Source organism: Geotrypetes seraphini, chromosome 1 (genome assembly GCF_902459505.1).
Source record: "Geotrypetes seraphini chromosome 1, aGeoSer1.1, whole genome shotgun sequence".
Classification (NCBI taxonomy): Eukaryota; Metazoa; Chordata; class Amphibia; order Gymnophiona; family Dermophiidae; genus Geotrypetes; species Geotrypetes seraphini.
Window position 1 is genome coordinate 547,088,884 of NC_047084.1, and position 15,060 is coordinate 547,103,943.

General features: G+C 37.0%; 1 protein-coding gene across 3 annotated transcripts in view; it reads left to right on the forward strand.

Moving 5' to 3' along the window:
* The window catches only part of LOC117352606 (polypyrimidine tract-binding protein 3-like), a 147,810-nt gene that overhangs the window by 105,714 nt on the left and 27,036 nt on the right, over positions 1-15,060 (forward strand). For all 3 annotated transcript variants that reach the window (XM_033929160.1, XM_033929159.1, XM_033929161.1), the window contains 4 exons: positions 10,029-10,106; positions 11,478-11,617; positions 12,371-12,404; positions 13,918-14,010. In XM_033929160.1, the coding sequence (XP_033785051.1) occupies positions 10,029-10,106; positions 11,478-11,617; positions 12,371-12,404; positions 13,918-14,010 (345 nt within the window). The remainder of the gene's footprint in view (positions 1-10,028; positions 10,107-11,477; positions 11,618-12,370; positions 12,405-13,917; positions 14,011-15,060) is intronic.

Here is a 15,060-nt window from a genome sequence, read left to right on the forward strand (position 1 = left end):
TTAATGTGGCCACCTATCACTCCTGAATCTGCTGCAGGAGAACTATAAGAGTCTATGTCACTGGAAATACTGTTCAGTGAAATCAAATGAAGTCATACATAAGTTGGATGTCTGTAACTCGGGGACTGTCTATATAGGCAATCTTTCTCTAGGTGAACTAGAAGCTCCCATAGAACAGGAGCATAAAGCTAGGAATAGATTATTTTTGTCCATGGAACCTGATGAAGCAGTGTGAAATGCCGGCCACTATTGGCCGTGGTTTTCTGTTTTGAAGGAGCGTGGGATGAACACAGAGGATTTAGAATCCGAAAATAATATTAAATATTGAACTAAGGCCAGTACTGGGCAGACTTGAATGGTCTGTGTCTGTATATGGCTGTTTGGTGGGGAGGGCTTCAATGGCTGGGAGGGTGTAGATGGGCTGGAGTAAGTCTTAACAGAGATTTCAGCAGTTGGAACCCAAGCACAGTATAGAGTAAAGCTTTGATTTCTTGCCCAGAAATAGCTAAGAAGAAAAATTTAAAAATGTAAATTGAATCAGGTTGGGCAGACTGGATGGACCATTCAGGTCTTTATCTGCCGTCATCTACTATGTTACTATGGTTTTTTTGAACGAGAAATTGCAACAGATTTGTCAGTTAAGTAAAAATTAGATGTTCAGATGATATTGCAAAGATTTAAAGACTGAAAATAGAGAAAAAGTGATTGCTGTACAAATGCTGTTTATTAATGGAAGTTTTTTTTGTGTGCGAATAATGAGAGCTGTGCCTAGCTCTTTAAGCTGATTTTAAACTTGGAACTCTTTGTGGCTTTTTCCTTCCATTTTTGTGGATAGTTTGGCTTATTTACACAGAGTGCCATTTTTTATTGTGTTGATTAAACATATAGGTTCTCTGATATCCTGAAGTTTAGGAGTAGTGGCATCTTTCTGTAGGGTCAGACTCTTTCAGTGGTTCATATATATTTGCTAGCTGCTTAGTCCTTTTCATAAGAACATAAGCAATGCCTCTGCTGGGTCAGACCTGAGGTCCATCATGCCCAGCAGTCCGCTCATGCGGCGGCCCAACAGGTCCAGAACCTGTGCAGAAATCCTCTATTTATACCCTTCTATCCTCTTTTCCAGCAGGAAACTGTCCAATCCTTTCTTAAATCCCAGTACCGTACTCTGCCCTATTACATTCTCTGGAAGCACATTCTAGGTGTCCACCACACGTTGGGTAAAGAAGAACTTCCTAGCATTTGTTTTGAATCTGTCCCCTTTCAACTTTTCCAGATGCCCTCTTGTTCTTTTATTATTTGACAGTTTGAAGAACCTTTCCTTCTCTACTCTCTCTATGCCCTTCATGATCTTATAAGTCTCTATCATATCCCCTCTAAGTCTCCTCTTCTCCAGGGAAAAGAGACCCAGTTTCTCCAATCTCTCAGCGTATGGAAGGTTTTCCATCCCTTTTATCAGACGTGTCGCTCTCCTCTGAACCCTCTCAAGTATCGCTATATCCTTCTTAAGGTACGGCGACCAATATTGGACACAGTATTCCAGATGCAGGCGCACCATCGCCCGATACAACTTCTTTCGTCCTGGTTGTGATACCCTTCTTGATTATACCTAGCATTCTATTTGCTGTCTTAGCGGCCGTTGCGCACTGTGCCGTCGGCTTCATTGTCATGTCCACCATTACCCCTAAGTCCCTTTCCTGGGTACTCTCATTCAATAACATCCCTCCCATCGTATAGTTGTACCTCAGGTTTCTGCTTCCCACATGCAGTACTTTACATTTCTCAACGTTGAACTTCATCTGCCATCTCGTCACCCATTCCCCTAGTTTGTTCAGGTTCCTTTGCAATTCTTCGCAGTCCTCTTTAGTCCGAGCTCCACTAAATAGTTTGGTGTCGTCTGCAAATTTTATTATCTCACACGTCGTCCCTATTTCTAGATCATTTATGAATATGTTAAATAGTAGTGGCCCGAGCACCGAGCCCTGCAGAACACCTCTTGTGACCCTCTTCCAGTCCGAGTAGTGGCCCTTCACCCCTACCCTCTGTTTCCTACCCGCCAACCAGTTTCTGATCCATCTATGTACATCTCCGTCCACCCCACGGTTCTTCAGTTTCCGGAGTAGATGCTCGTGAGGCACCTTGTCAAAGGCTTTTTGGAAATCTAGGTATACGATGTCTATGGGGTCTCCTTTGTCCATCCGTTTGTTGATTCCTTCGAAGAAGTGCAATAAGTTAGTTAAGCACGATCTCCCCCTGCAGAAACCAGGTTGGCTTGGTATCAGAAGTTTGTTTCTTTCCAAATGTTCATCGATGTTTTCTTTTATCAGCGCTTCCGCCATTTTCTCCGGAACCGAGGTCAGACTCACCGGTCTGTAGTTTCCCGGGTCACCTTTTGATCCCTTTTTAAAGATGAGCGTGACGTTGGCTATCTTCCAATCCTCTGGTATCACACCTGTTTTCAGGGATAGGTTGCAAACTTGCTGTAGTAGTTCCGCTATCTCCTCCTTTAATTCCTTCAGAACCCTTGGATGGATTCTGTCCGGACCCGGGGATTTGTCAGTTTTTAGTTTTTCTATCTGCCTGCGCACATCTTCAAGGCTCACTTCCATTGGATGTTAATTTTTCTGCTTGATTTCCATTGAAGAATTGCTCAGGTTCCGGTATGTTGGTTGTGTCTTCGTTCGTAAATACAGATGAAAAGAACATGTTAAGTCTTTCCGCTTTAAAAAGTGGCCGTATAGTAACATAGTAGATGACGGCAGATAAAGACCTGAATGGTCCATCCAGTCTGCCCAACCTGATTCAATTTAAATTTTTTTTTTTTTTTATAATTCTTTATTCATTTTCATATTTTACATGAAGTGTACAAAATATTGAGTTACAACTAATGAATACACAATATCACTTTTATATCTATTACATAATATTCTGAACAAATTTTTTTTATCCCCTCTCCCATCCCCCACCCTTCAAGTACTTTCCAATCACCTTATACATATTGTATACCATATTATAACATGTTATGTAAAATTATTTTCACTACCCCCCCTCCATGTGTGCCATAAAGAAGACAAGAAAAAGAAGAAAAGAAGAAGATAAATCCTATTATTCATTCAGTACAATACTTTGTAAATGGCCCCCATATTTTTATAAATTTAGGATATGTCCCTCTTTGTATTGCTATTACTCTTTCCATTTTGAATATATGACAAATTGTATTCCACCAAAATATATAATTAAGGTTACTATGATTCTTCCAGTTATTGGTTATATGCTGAATGGCAACCCCTGTCATGACTAGTAAAAGCTTGTTATTTTCTGGTGAAATTTGACTTTTTTTTCTCATCATCATCATTCCAAATAACACTGTATCATATGATATTGCTACATGATTTTCCATCAATTTATTAATTTGTGGCCAAATTGCATTCCAAAAACTTTTAATGTAGGGACAATGATATAGTAAATGATCCAACGTCCCAGGTTCCAGATTACAGTGCCAGCATTTATTGGACTTAGAACTATCTAATTTTTGCAAACGTGTAGGGGTCCAAAAAGCTCTATGTAATAAAAAGAACCAAGTTTGTCTCATAGATGCTGACACTGTACATCTCATTCTCCAAGACCAAATTAGTGGCCATTGAGATGCAGTAATTTGATGCTTAATCTCAATGCTCCAAATGTCTCTTAGACCATTTTTTGGTTTTTTATTCAAATATCCAGATATTAATTTATACCACAATGCGGCTTGATGCCCTAGGAAGTCTGCTTGGAAGCATAAGAACTCTAAACTATATTGATTATTCAATGTTTTCCATTCAGGGAACCCAACCTGAATGGCCTGCTTCAATTGCAACCATTTAAAACTTTGTTTTTTACTAAGACCAAATCTATGTTGCAATTGTGAAAATTCCAGCAGTTTACCTTCCGAAATAACATCATTCAGAGATCTAATGCCTGCAATAATCCATTCCTTCCAAAGGATTTGAGCTCCGCCAATTTTAATCTTGGAGTTTATCCATAAAGACTGATTAGTTGACTTGTTTATTGGGACAGGTGTTAATTTACTAATAAACCTCAACGTTTTCCAAGTATCCATTAATATCTTATTTTCTCTGTATCTTCTAGGCATGTTGATACTTGGAAGATGAACTAAATTTAGGGGAAACATAAGGCGCCATTCAAAATATAACCAATCCGGTGCATTATCTATCAGTTCTGGGAGGATCCAATACATACCCTGACGTAAAATATAGGCTTGATGGTACCTATAAAAATTTGGAAAATTTACCCCTCCCTCCTTAATTGATTTTTGCAAAGATACCAAAGCTATTCTATGCGTTTTACCAAGCCAAAGAAATTTCGTTAAAATGCTATTAAGCTTTTTATAAAAGGACCCCTGAAAATAAATAGGTATCATACTCATTTGGTAGCAAACTACAGGCAAGATCATCATTTTAATAGTTTGAACTCTCCCCCACCAAGAAAGATATAACGGATTCCATTGCTCACATAACTCTGTAACTCTTTTCAATACAAATTTTTCATTTTCTTTTACTGTATCTTCAATTGTATTTTTAACTTGAATGCCAAGATATTTAAATCCTTCTTCTTTCCATATGAACGGAAAAGCGTCAAATAATCCTTTTACACAATGAACATTTAAAGGTATAAGTTCAGACTTACTCCAATTAATTTTATAACCTGAAAATTTGCCAAACATATCAATTCCAATAGACAAGATAAGGTAGACTCTGGATTCCTCAAATAAAGTAAAATATCATCCGCATAAGCCGAAATTTTATATTCCATATCAGAATATGGAATACCTTGTATCCCCCTTGCTTGCTGTATTGCTAACAATAAGGGTTCTAATACAACATCAAATAACAAAGGAGATAAAGGACAACCTTGTCTAACTCCCCTCTGCAATTGAAAACCATCAGATATCATATTATTAATATTTAATCTTGCAATCGGGAAGCTATACAATGTTTTTACCATTTGTATAAATCCAGAACCTATACCAAACCATTCTAAAGCCTGATACATAAAATTCCATTCTACCCTATCAAACGCTTTTTCTGCATCCAAGGAAACTGTAAAAGCCGGTTCATCCATTTTTTTGGATAAATTTAACATATGAAACAATAATCTAGAGTTATTAGAGGAATGTCTTTTAGCAACGAAACCCGTCTGCGTGTCTATAATATGTGGGAGAGCTTTGGCTAATCTCAAAGCCAAAATTTTCGCCAAAAGTTTATTATCCACATTTATTAAAGATATAGGCCTGTAGTTTGAAACCAAAGTAGGATCTTTATTTGGCTTAGGCAAAACAATTACTATTGATTCAGCCATAGTACCTTTAATATCACCTTTTATAAGTTGTGTCTGATATAAATTTAGTAAATATGAGGAAAGGACATTTTGAAATGTTTTATAAAATTCTACTGTATAACCATCACCACCTGGAGCGGATCCAACTCTAAGAGATCTCAACGCTGTTTCTAATTCTTTTAATGATATAGGTTCATCTAAACTCCGTTTTATATGATCAGGAACCTTAGGTCCAATAATTAAATCTAAAAAATTTTTACCATCTTTTTGCCTCTCCAAATAAGGCTCGGAAGAATACAGGTCCTTATAAAATTTTAGAAATTGCTTTAAAATTATATCCGTTTGATTGGTTATTATACCATTATCATCTTTTATCCCATTAATGTTAGTTCTTCTTTTTTTTGCTTTAAGATAATTTGCCAATAATCTTCCTGCCTTATTAGAATTTCCATAATACATTGTCTGTTTGGAAAACAAGTCTCTTCTTATCATTTTTGAAGCTAATTCGTTATATTTACCTTTTGCTTTCAAAAGAGCTTGTAATACATCATGTTCCCATTTGCTTACCAATTTAGTTTCTAGTATTTTAATTTCTTTTTCTAACTCTATATACTGTTTTTTAATCTGTTTCCTAACAAAAGCCGAATATGATATAATATGACCTCTCAAAGTCGCTTTAAAAGCGTCCCATACATTTTCAATAGATGTATCTTCCACTAAATTAATTTGAAATAAATCACTAATTTGTGTTTTAAAATTTTCCAAAAATTTTTCATCCACAAGCAATGCATTATCAAATCTCCAAAGAGGTCTTCTATTTTCTAATTGATCTAATTGTAAATCTATCCATACTCCCGCATGATCCGAAATGATAATGGGATCAATGGAAGCCTTAATCACTTGCTGCACCTTATGTGATGAAATAAAAATATAATCTATTCTTGAAAATGATTTATGAACCTGTGAACAAAATGAAAATTCCTGATCATTAAAATGAAGAATACGCCATATATCCTTCAAATCACATGATTGAACCAAATTATCTAAACCTAAAGATTTTATACTTTTACCTGGTTTTTTATCCATTAATGGATCCATTACAGCATTAAAATCTCCAGCCACCACTAAATTAGAAGCAGCCAGTGGTAACAACATACTCTGCAATTTTTTAAAGAATTCTGATTGATTCGAATTAGGGGCATATATATTGAACAACGTCAGGGCATTATTTCCCATACTTATATCAACATGTAGCCATCTTCCATGTGGGTCCGAATTTACTATCTTAAAATTGGCCATACACTTTTTATTTATAAGAACTGCTACTCCTGCTTTTTTACCCTCTGCTGGAGCAAAAAAACATTCTTTCACCCACCCACCCGTTAGTTTCTGTGATTCCTTTATATTAAGATGGGTCTCCTGCAGACAATAAATATCCGCGTTTTGCTTCTTTAAAAATGATAATACCTTTTTCCTTTTGATTACATGATTTAGGCCATTGACATTAATAGAAAATATCTTAAAAGACATAATATATTTTATACTCCTTATCATAATCTTCCTCTTCCCTTCTTCCATAACTAAGATCTAAAAAACTTCTCCCCATGGCACACATTCTTACCTCCAAATTACCCAATCCCTTATTAATCTTTTCCTTAATCATCCTAGTAATATCTTTAATACCCACCTTCTTCCCACCCCTCCCTCCCCAATATAATGACTGCTTAAGGACACACATTGGACAGTAATCCCAACTTCCCCCCTCCCCCTCAGGCAACCAATATTTATTAATAACCCCTTTATCCTTTATTGAGACAAACTCACTACCTCTCCACAATATATCTAATTATATCTCTCTTCTAATCATAAAACCTTTTTTCTTTTTTTTTTTTCCATTTTAAAGTAATTAATTTCTCTATCTATTATTTAACCTTTAGTCACATAACCATATTTATTTCCTAACATTCCATTAATGCATTTTTATCATTTCACCAATCTCTAATTCATTCCCCCAACATTTTATTTCATTCAAGAAAATTCTATCAGTCATATATTTAATAAAAAGTATCATTTTCCTATATCTTATATTATCTAATCCATCTTCTCCTATCCTCCTTTAAATATCCAACAACAAATATCCATCTCTTCATATATTTCTGTTAAAAAAAATTTCAATTTTATGTTTTTATCCCCTATTTGTATTTAAACATTTTTATTTCATTTTCAAAATAATTTTTTTCCCCTTTTTTTATATTCCCTCTTCTCCAAATTAAATCCAATCTTTTTAAAACTATATTATCACAACATCAATCTTTACATTCCTTCAGCTACCAATAAATTCTTATGTATCTTTCTTTTATATTATTCATTTTCCTTTCCTTTACTTGCATTTAAATATCATATAACTTGTCCTTTCTATCATTAGTCCATTCTGCAATCTTTTCCTTATTGTCCTTTCATTCTTTACTTTCTCCTTTTCTGACTTATTAAATAAACTGAACTTTCATATTTATTTCTTATCTCCATCCATCCACTCTTAAAGACTTTTGACTGCCAATTGTCATTCATTTTTTTTTTTTTATAATATCCTTTTAGTCTATCAGTCCTGCTTTCTCCTTCTTCACATCTATTTATTTTCCTATTCAGTCTTCACTTTTCCTTTTGTGTTAATTTGTCCAGTCCTTTAATCCTTCTTGTTCATTCTTTACTCCAACCATCCATCTTTCAGTCTCCTAAAAGTTCAGTCTAATAACTTCACTTTAATGTCTTTTCAGTCTATCCTTCTTTCTTCTTTACATTCTTTTATTTTCTTTTTCACTTGTCCATTTTTATTTCCTGTTCTTTGTTACATATTCTTCTTTTTCCAACAAACAAACGTCCCATAGTTCTTTATATTTAATTTTTTGTTCAATATCCACCAATCCAGTCTTAGTATTTATCCCTTCATTTCAACACCCATTGTGCTAAAATGACATAGGTTCTGATTTTGAAAGAAAGGTCTTTAGTTGTTCCGGATCAACAAAATACAAAGATTTATCCCCACAAGATACCCTCATTTTTGCTGGGTAATATAACCCATACTTATATCCTTTTTCCTTTAATTGAGATCTCAGATCAAGGAATTTCTTCCTAATATTTGCTGTATTTCTAGCAAAGTCTGGTAAAAACCATATTTTGGATCCTTTATAGTTTAAGTTTTTATCTTTTTTGGCAGTATTTAAAATTTCTATTGCTTGCTGGTATCTTAACATCTTGAATATTAATGGTCTTGGTCTCCCTTGATTTTCCAGACTCTTTATTGGAATCCTGTGTGCCCGTTCTATTTCCAAAGGCTGTTTGAAATCCAACTGCAATAATCTAGGAATTAAATTTTCTAAAAACTGTATTGCATTTTTCCCTTCCAAATTTTCCTGTATTCCAAAAAGTTTTATATTCTTTCTTCTTCCACGGTTTTCGTAATCTTCCAGCTGACTTTTCAATTGAATTATTTCCAAACTGTCATTTTTGCATCTTTTTCCTTCACATTCTAAGCTCTCCATTTTAACTTCTAACTCTGTTGTTCTTTTATTAGCTACTTCCATTTGTCTGTGTATATTCAGGATTTCTTCCTTCAGTTCTGCCATATTACTCACAGTCTCTGTCAGCATTTGTTTGATTTGCCTCAGTTCCCCCATAACTTCAGCTTTGCTTAACTCCTCTGATACATCAGCAGGAAGCGGAACCTTATTCGGGGTAATTTGATCCTGCTTCTGCCTTTTCACAGCCCCTCCGGTTTCACTCTTACTCTGTCGGGTGCTCGCCATGCTCCCGCTGTCTTCTCCGATGTTTTCAGCCGAAAACAGTTTAAAAGGAAATCTTTATTTATTCAACGGTTGCCCAGGTAAGAGGAGCGCTGCGATCACACGACCATTTTGTGTGCACGCTAAGCCACGCTCAATTTAAATTTTTAAATTTTTTCTTCTTAGCTATTTCTGGGCAAGAATCCAAAGCTCTACCCGGTACTGTGCTTGGGTTCCTACTGCCGAAATCTCCTTCATGTGTACGTTGTTATATTTTGTTGGACTATATATACAGTTTAGTTCTGGTATCTAACAATGTCCAGTGAAAATAAATCATTGTGTCAAGTATGAAATTTTGCAGAAGACTGTTTAACACTACAGGACCAAACAAAGCAACAAAAATGCGCTACTAATGACAGGGGAGTCAATTCAGAGCGGTTTGCATGAGCGTCTGTAAAGGTGTTACAATACATGGGCTCTATACAGAGTTACAGGGGCTTCTGTAGCAATGTTACAATACAGAGTTATTAAGACCGGCATAATTATGGCATAATCAATTACTGACACATCGATCATCCTACTTATTTGCATATGTTCATACCAAATCAATCGTCCTACACATCTAATATTAGGTTTACTAATGCAGCTAAGTACACTATATTTACACACTTCCTAAGGAGTTTGGCCTATTTAACTAAATATAGTCTATATACATGTATCTGTTTTATGTACGTGTTTTATGTTTATCTTTAAGTATTATATTCCTCAGAGTCTAATTTTAGTAACAGTTTAGTGTAATAAATGTAGTTTTATACCTGAATAAATTTGGAAATTTGATATAAAGTACTATTTGTGTTTTCCAATGTCTATAGATCATGATACCGTAAGTTTTTATAATTTTATTGTATCTAACAGGTGCTCCAGGTCTCATCTCTTCGCCTTATACTGGGACTTCTGGATTTGCTCACACTGTTAGCTTCCCTCAGGCTGCTGGTAGGTCTTATCATACCCAAAGCTAGTAATCCTGCTTTATACATTGAAGCATCTTTTAGAAAGCCACAGAATGGATCCAGCAGAACCACTTGGTTCTAAACATTCAGAAGTCACCTACATGCTGGATCAGTTCAGAACAATTTCAAATAAAATCTCCAACACTGCTGTAGATACTTTTAAAGATTCAAAACAAAAAGCAGTAATAGTCAATAGGTTATGACAGAGAGCTCACTGATACACACCAGCTCAAAATATACCATTTAACAAAAAATTTTTTAAAGTGAATAAGGCGTGTCCTCAGTGTGAGGAGCCAGCATTCGGGATTGTAACAATGTAATCACTCCAGCGCTTAACAACGTTGGCAGAGTGAGCAGTGTACCACTCACTTCCACCTACACACCATCATCAGGCATGTCAATGTGCATAAATCAAAATGTGAAAATAATGATAAACTTTCAAATTTTATAATTTAGAAAACTTAGTGTGATCATTCAAAAAACCAGTGAGACTCACTGAGATGACCTACCAGCCATCCCCAGCAGACAATGACACGGGGACAAATTTTCCCCTATCCCCACGGGAACTCATTTTCCTGTCCCTGCCCCATTCCTGCAAGTTCTGTCCTCATCTGCACAAGCCTCAAACACTTTAAAATCACAAGTGTTTGAGGCTTGTGCAGTTAAGGCAAAGCTTACAGGAATGGGACAAGGACAGCAACAAAACTCGCAGGGACAGGGAAATTGAGTTCCTGCGGGGACTGGGAAAAATTTGTCCCCATGTCATTCTCTTAACTCCCCAGTCAGTAGTAGTGATATAGAAGCTCACATTAAACCAATGAGTTCAGGCTGTCTGATCATCTTTTTTTGTGCTCACTAGTCAGACTCGACGTGGCACACAATTTCCAGATGTATCCGCAGGGCCATTTCTTTGTTATATATTGCCTGCGGTAAACAGTCACTAGTCTCCATGAAGGCGCATTCGATTAGGAATGTGGCTTCTTCATGTATGGTAGCTCAGGTAGTTTCTCCTGAGGAGATCTGTAGGGCAGCAACCTGGTCCACTCTACTTACATTTTCCAAGTTTTACCGAGTGGATGTGGCAGCAAAGGAGGACTCCTCCTTTGGGTCCTCAGTGTTATGAGCCAGTGCATAGGTTGCACCCTAGATTTCTAGGACTGCTTTTGTATGGACCATCTGTCCAGAATGACACACCTATTGCTAATATATTAGCAAGGTAAGAACCTAATCTCTTTTTATAAAAAATTAGAAGAAAAATAAGCTTGATGATTAACTCTTTCTACTCCTGTCTAGTAGTACATGATACTTCCTTTTTTCACTCCCTTTAAACCGATATTTATGTTTTGCTTTTCAGGTCTTTCAGTCTCAGCTGTTCCTGGAGCTCTTGCCCCACTTGCAATCACCACCTCTGCCATTTCTGGACGTATGGCAATTCCAGGCATAGCTGGCAACCCAGGAAACTCTGTTCTGCTTGTCAGCAACCTTAATCCTGATGTAAGTATAGAATGGTTTCTGGTATTGCAGAAGATGTAGGCAATATGATTTAATGAATCCCTAAGTGAACAGAAGTTGACACAACATGATGCAAAGTTTAAATGCAATATTTATCTACGTCCCAAGATACTCTTGTAGTACACCACCTTGGGTGAATTTCTTCAAAAAGGCAGTAAATAAATCCTAATAAATCAATAAATAAACACTTTTATGTAATATATTTTAGCATGGAATTTTTATTTGCTGGTTTTAGTAGGAGGAGACTTAAGCATATAAGGCCTTAAGTAAACTAGGCCAATCAGAGCCTTAGGACCCTCAATGGGCATCCCCCAGTGCATCTGAGGAGGGGCCTGAGACTCTGATTGGTTCAGACGACTAAGACCCCTCCCATAGGAGGGGCCTTAAGTGCCTGGGCCAGTCAGAGCCTTAGGTCCCTCCCCAGTGCATCCCAGGATGCACCGGGGAAAACCCGCCATTTTGAAGAGGTGGGCCTGCTGGCCAGAGGGAACAAGCATCCCTCTGACCAGCCTTTATGAACAAGGAGGGGGGCAGGGGGCTTCTGAGATGTCTTCACAAATATGGTAACCCTACAATGATGTTATGATCCTGTTGTGAAGCTTCAGCCCAGTTTACTGGACTGGAGAACAAACAGATGGCTAGAAAGATGTAATTGAGTGCTTGATGTTTGCTAGCTATATATTTTTTTCTGTTTGCCGATACCTATGTATTGTATTTTTTTTTTTTTTTTAACAGGCTATCACGCCTCATGGACTCTTTATCCTATTTGGTAAGGTTTTTTTATTTTATTTTGAGTGGGGTATTTAACATACTTGCACTATTTTGATGTAACTGACTTGCACTGCTATTTGAAAATTAATGCATAGTAATACTATATGCTGAGGGCTATAAGGAGATCTGTGTAGAGAAAAATGTATTTAGTACTATAAATTTAGTAGGAATACTGCGTTCAATACTGGTCGCTGTACCTTAAGAAGGATATGGCGATACTCGAGAGAGTCCAGAGAAGAGCAACAAGGATGATAATGGGCATGGAAAACCTTTCATATGTTGAAAGGCTAGAGAAGCTGGGGCTCATTTCCCTGGAAAACCAGAGACATGATAGAAACTTATAAGATAGAGGGGACATGATAGAAACTTATAAGATCATGAAGGATATAGAGAAAGTAGAGAGGGACAGATTCTTCAGACTAGCGGGGGCAACAAAAACAAGAGGGTATTCAGAAAAATTGAAAGGAGACGGATTCAGAACAAATGCTAGGAAGTTCTTCTTCACTCAGAGGGTGGTGGACACCTTGAATGCACTTCCAGAGGAGGTGGTAGGGCAGAGTACGATTATGGATTTCAAAATGGGATTAGATGATTTCCTGAAGGAAAAGGGGATGGAAGGGTATAGTTAGAGGGTTACTATACAGGATATTTAATGGTTAGGGAATAACATGTTTTAAGTAAAAGATCACTTACAGGTTATGGACCTGGGGGGGACCACCGTGGGAGCGGACTGCTGGACATGGACCCATGGTCTGACCCGGCAGAGGCAGTGCTTATGTTCTTATTTAAGGCATGTATTTTTCAGGTTTCTTAGGTTAATGTTGTTCATATAAGTGTTAACAAGTACAGATCCAACTGAGAATCAACAGAAGGTAAGAGATGGTGGAAAGACATTGAAAGAGGGAAAATGAGGGGCTGAATGGGGGATACCTATCGCACTAATATAAATACACTTAGGAAAGGGTCAGTTAAACTCCAGTTATTACTCTAAATCAGAACCCCATAAGGACACAAACACCCCCTCTGCAACACTACCAGGCCTTAATCACACACACCCAAGCCAATCACACAGCATGTAGTAGCAGGAAAAAAAGAAAGGTGAACAAAAAAGCCTCAGTTCTGCTTCATCTGGCAAAAAACTCCACCTTTCAGACAGGCCCTGCACTCCAAAATATAGAAAAAATAGAAAAAAGCACTATGTTAGCCTGCAGAGTGATGTTACATAGCACACCGGGACACACAGCCCACAGTCGTGATAGTGTAGGTAAATAAGCACTATAGCAATGCAGTCCAGGATATTAGCGTGGAACACAGCAAGAAAATGGATGCCGAAGCAGCTAAGTTGTTGTATTTTCTTGCTGTGTTCCACGCTAATATCCTGGACATCTAATTATAGTCTTGAAACCTAATTGACAAATGGAAATCTCTTAAATGCATATGTGAATAAATGAAGATTGTAGATAACCAGTTGGCACAAATAGAAAACTATAGTATATTTTTCTGAATCATAGGTGTATATGGTGATGTACATCGAGTGAAAATTCTATTTAACAAAAAGGAGAATGCCTTAGTGCAAATGGCAGATGCAACACAAGCACAGCTCGGTGAGTGCTTATATTAAACTATATTGCAAAATATTTTCACCAGTCTGCATGTAAAGCTTTTACTCAGTCTATAAGTTAATATCTTGAATAAGACTCAGAGTAAATGGTTTGACTTTCACCACCTACATTCCATAAAAAACTGCTGTTGCTATAATTTCCATTAACCATCTTATGGCCTTTGCTTTTTCTTCCTACTCTTTGACTTTTCCTCCTTTCTTAACACTGTTGATCACCATCTGCTCCTTAACGCATTATATTCAATTGGATTTAATGACTGCTCTATGTTAATAGAAACATGATGGCAGATAAAGGCCAAATGGCCCATCCAGTCGGCCCATCCAGTCTGCCATTATCTCTTCCTCTTTAAGAGATCTCAAGTGTCTATCCCAGGCTTTCTTGAATTCAGGCACAGTCTCTGTCTCCACCACCTCTTCCGGGAGACTGTCCCAAGCATCTACCACCCTTTTTGTAAAAAAGTATTTTTCTTCTTACCTGTCCTACCATTCTTTTTTTTTCTCTGGTTTTTCTTTCACTGTGGAATAGTGTACCTCAAGACTTAGTCTTAGGCAATCTTCACTTGATCTCCTCACACAGCTTTCAGTACACCTTTTATGCTATTGACTTACAGATCTACCCTTCTGTACTAGAAATTTCACCAGAAATCCATCTCAGCCTGCTTATCTGCTATCTTAGCCTGGATAGCCCACTGTCACATTAAATTTAACATGACTAAAAATGAACACCTTATCTTTTCCCCCTCTTTCCTAAACCCACTTCTCATCTTTGCTCTTTCTCTTTGGATGGTACTGTCATCCCTCCAGTTCCCTTGGCTCTTAACCTTGGGGTCATCTCTGATGCTTTCTACCCTTCAACATTGCTAAAATACATCCCTTCCTTTCTGATCATGTTACCAAAACACTCCTCCACTTTTAAAACATACTCATGTGATTTTAACACATCATACCCTCTGTATTGGTTTATTAGCCCATGCTTGGTGTGCTATACATTTGGATTTAGCTTATATATTTTTAATTTCAATTTCTGTGAAAC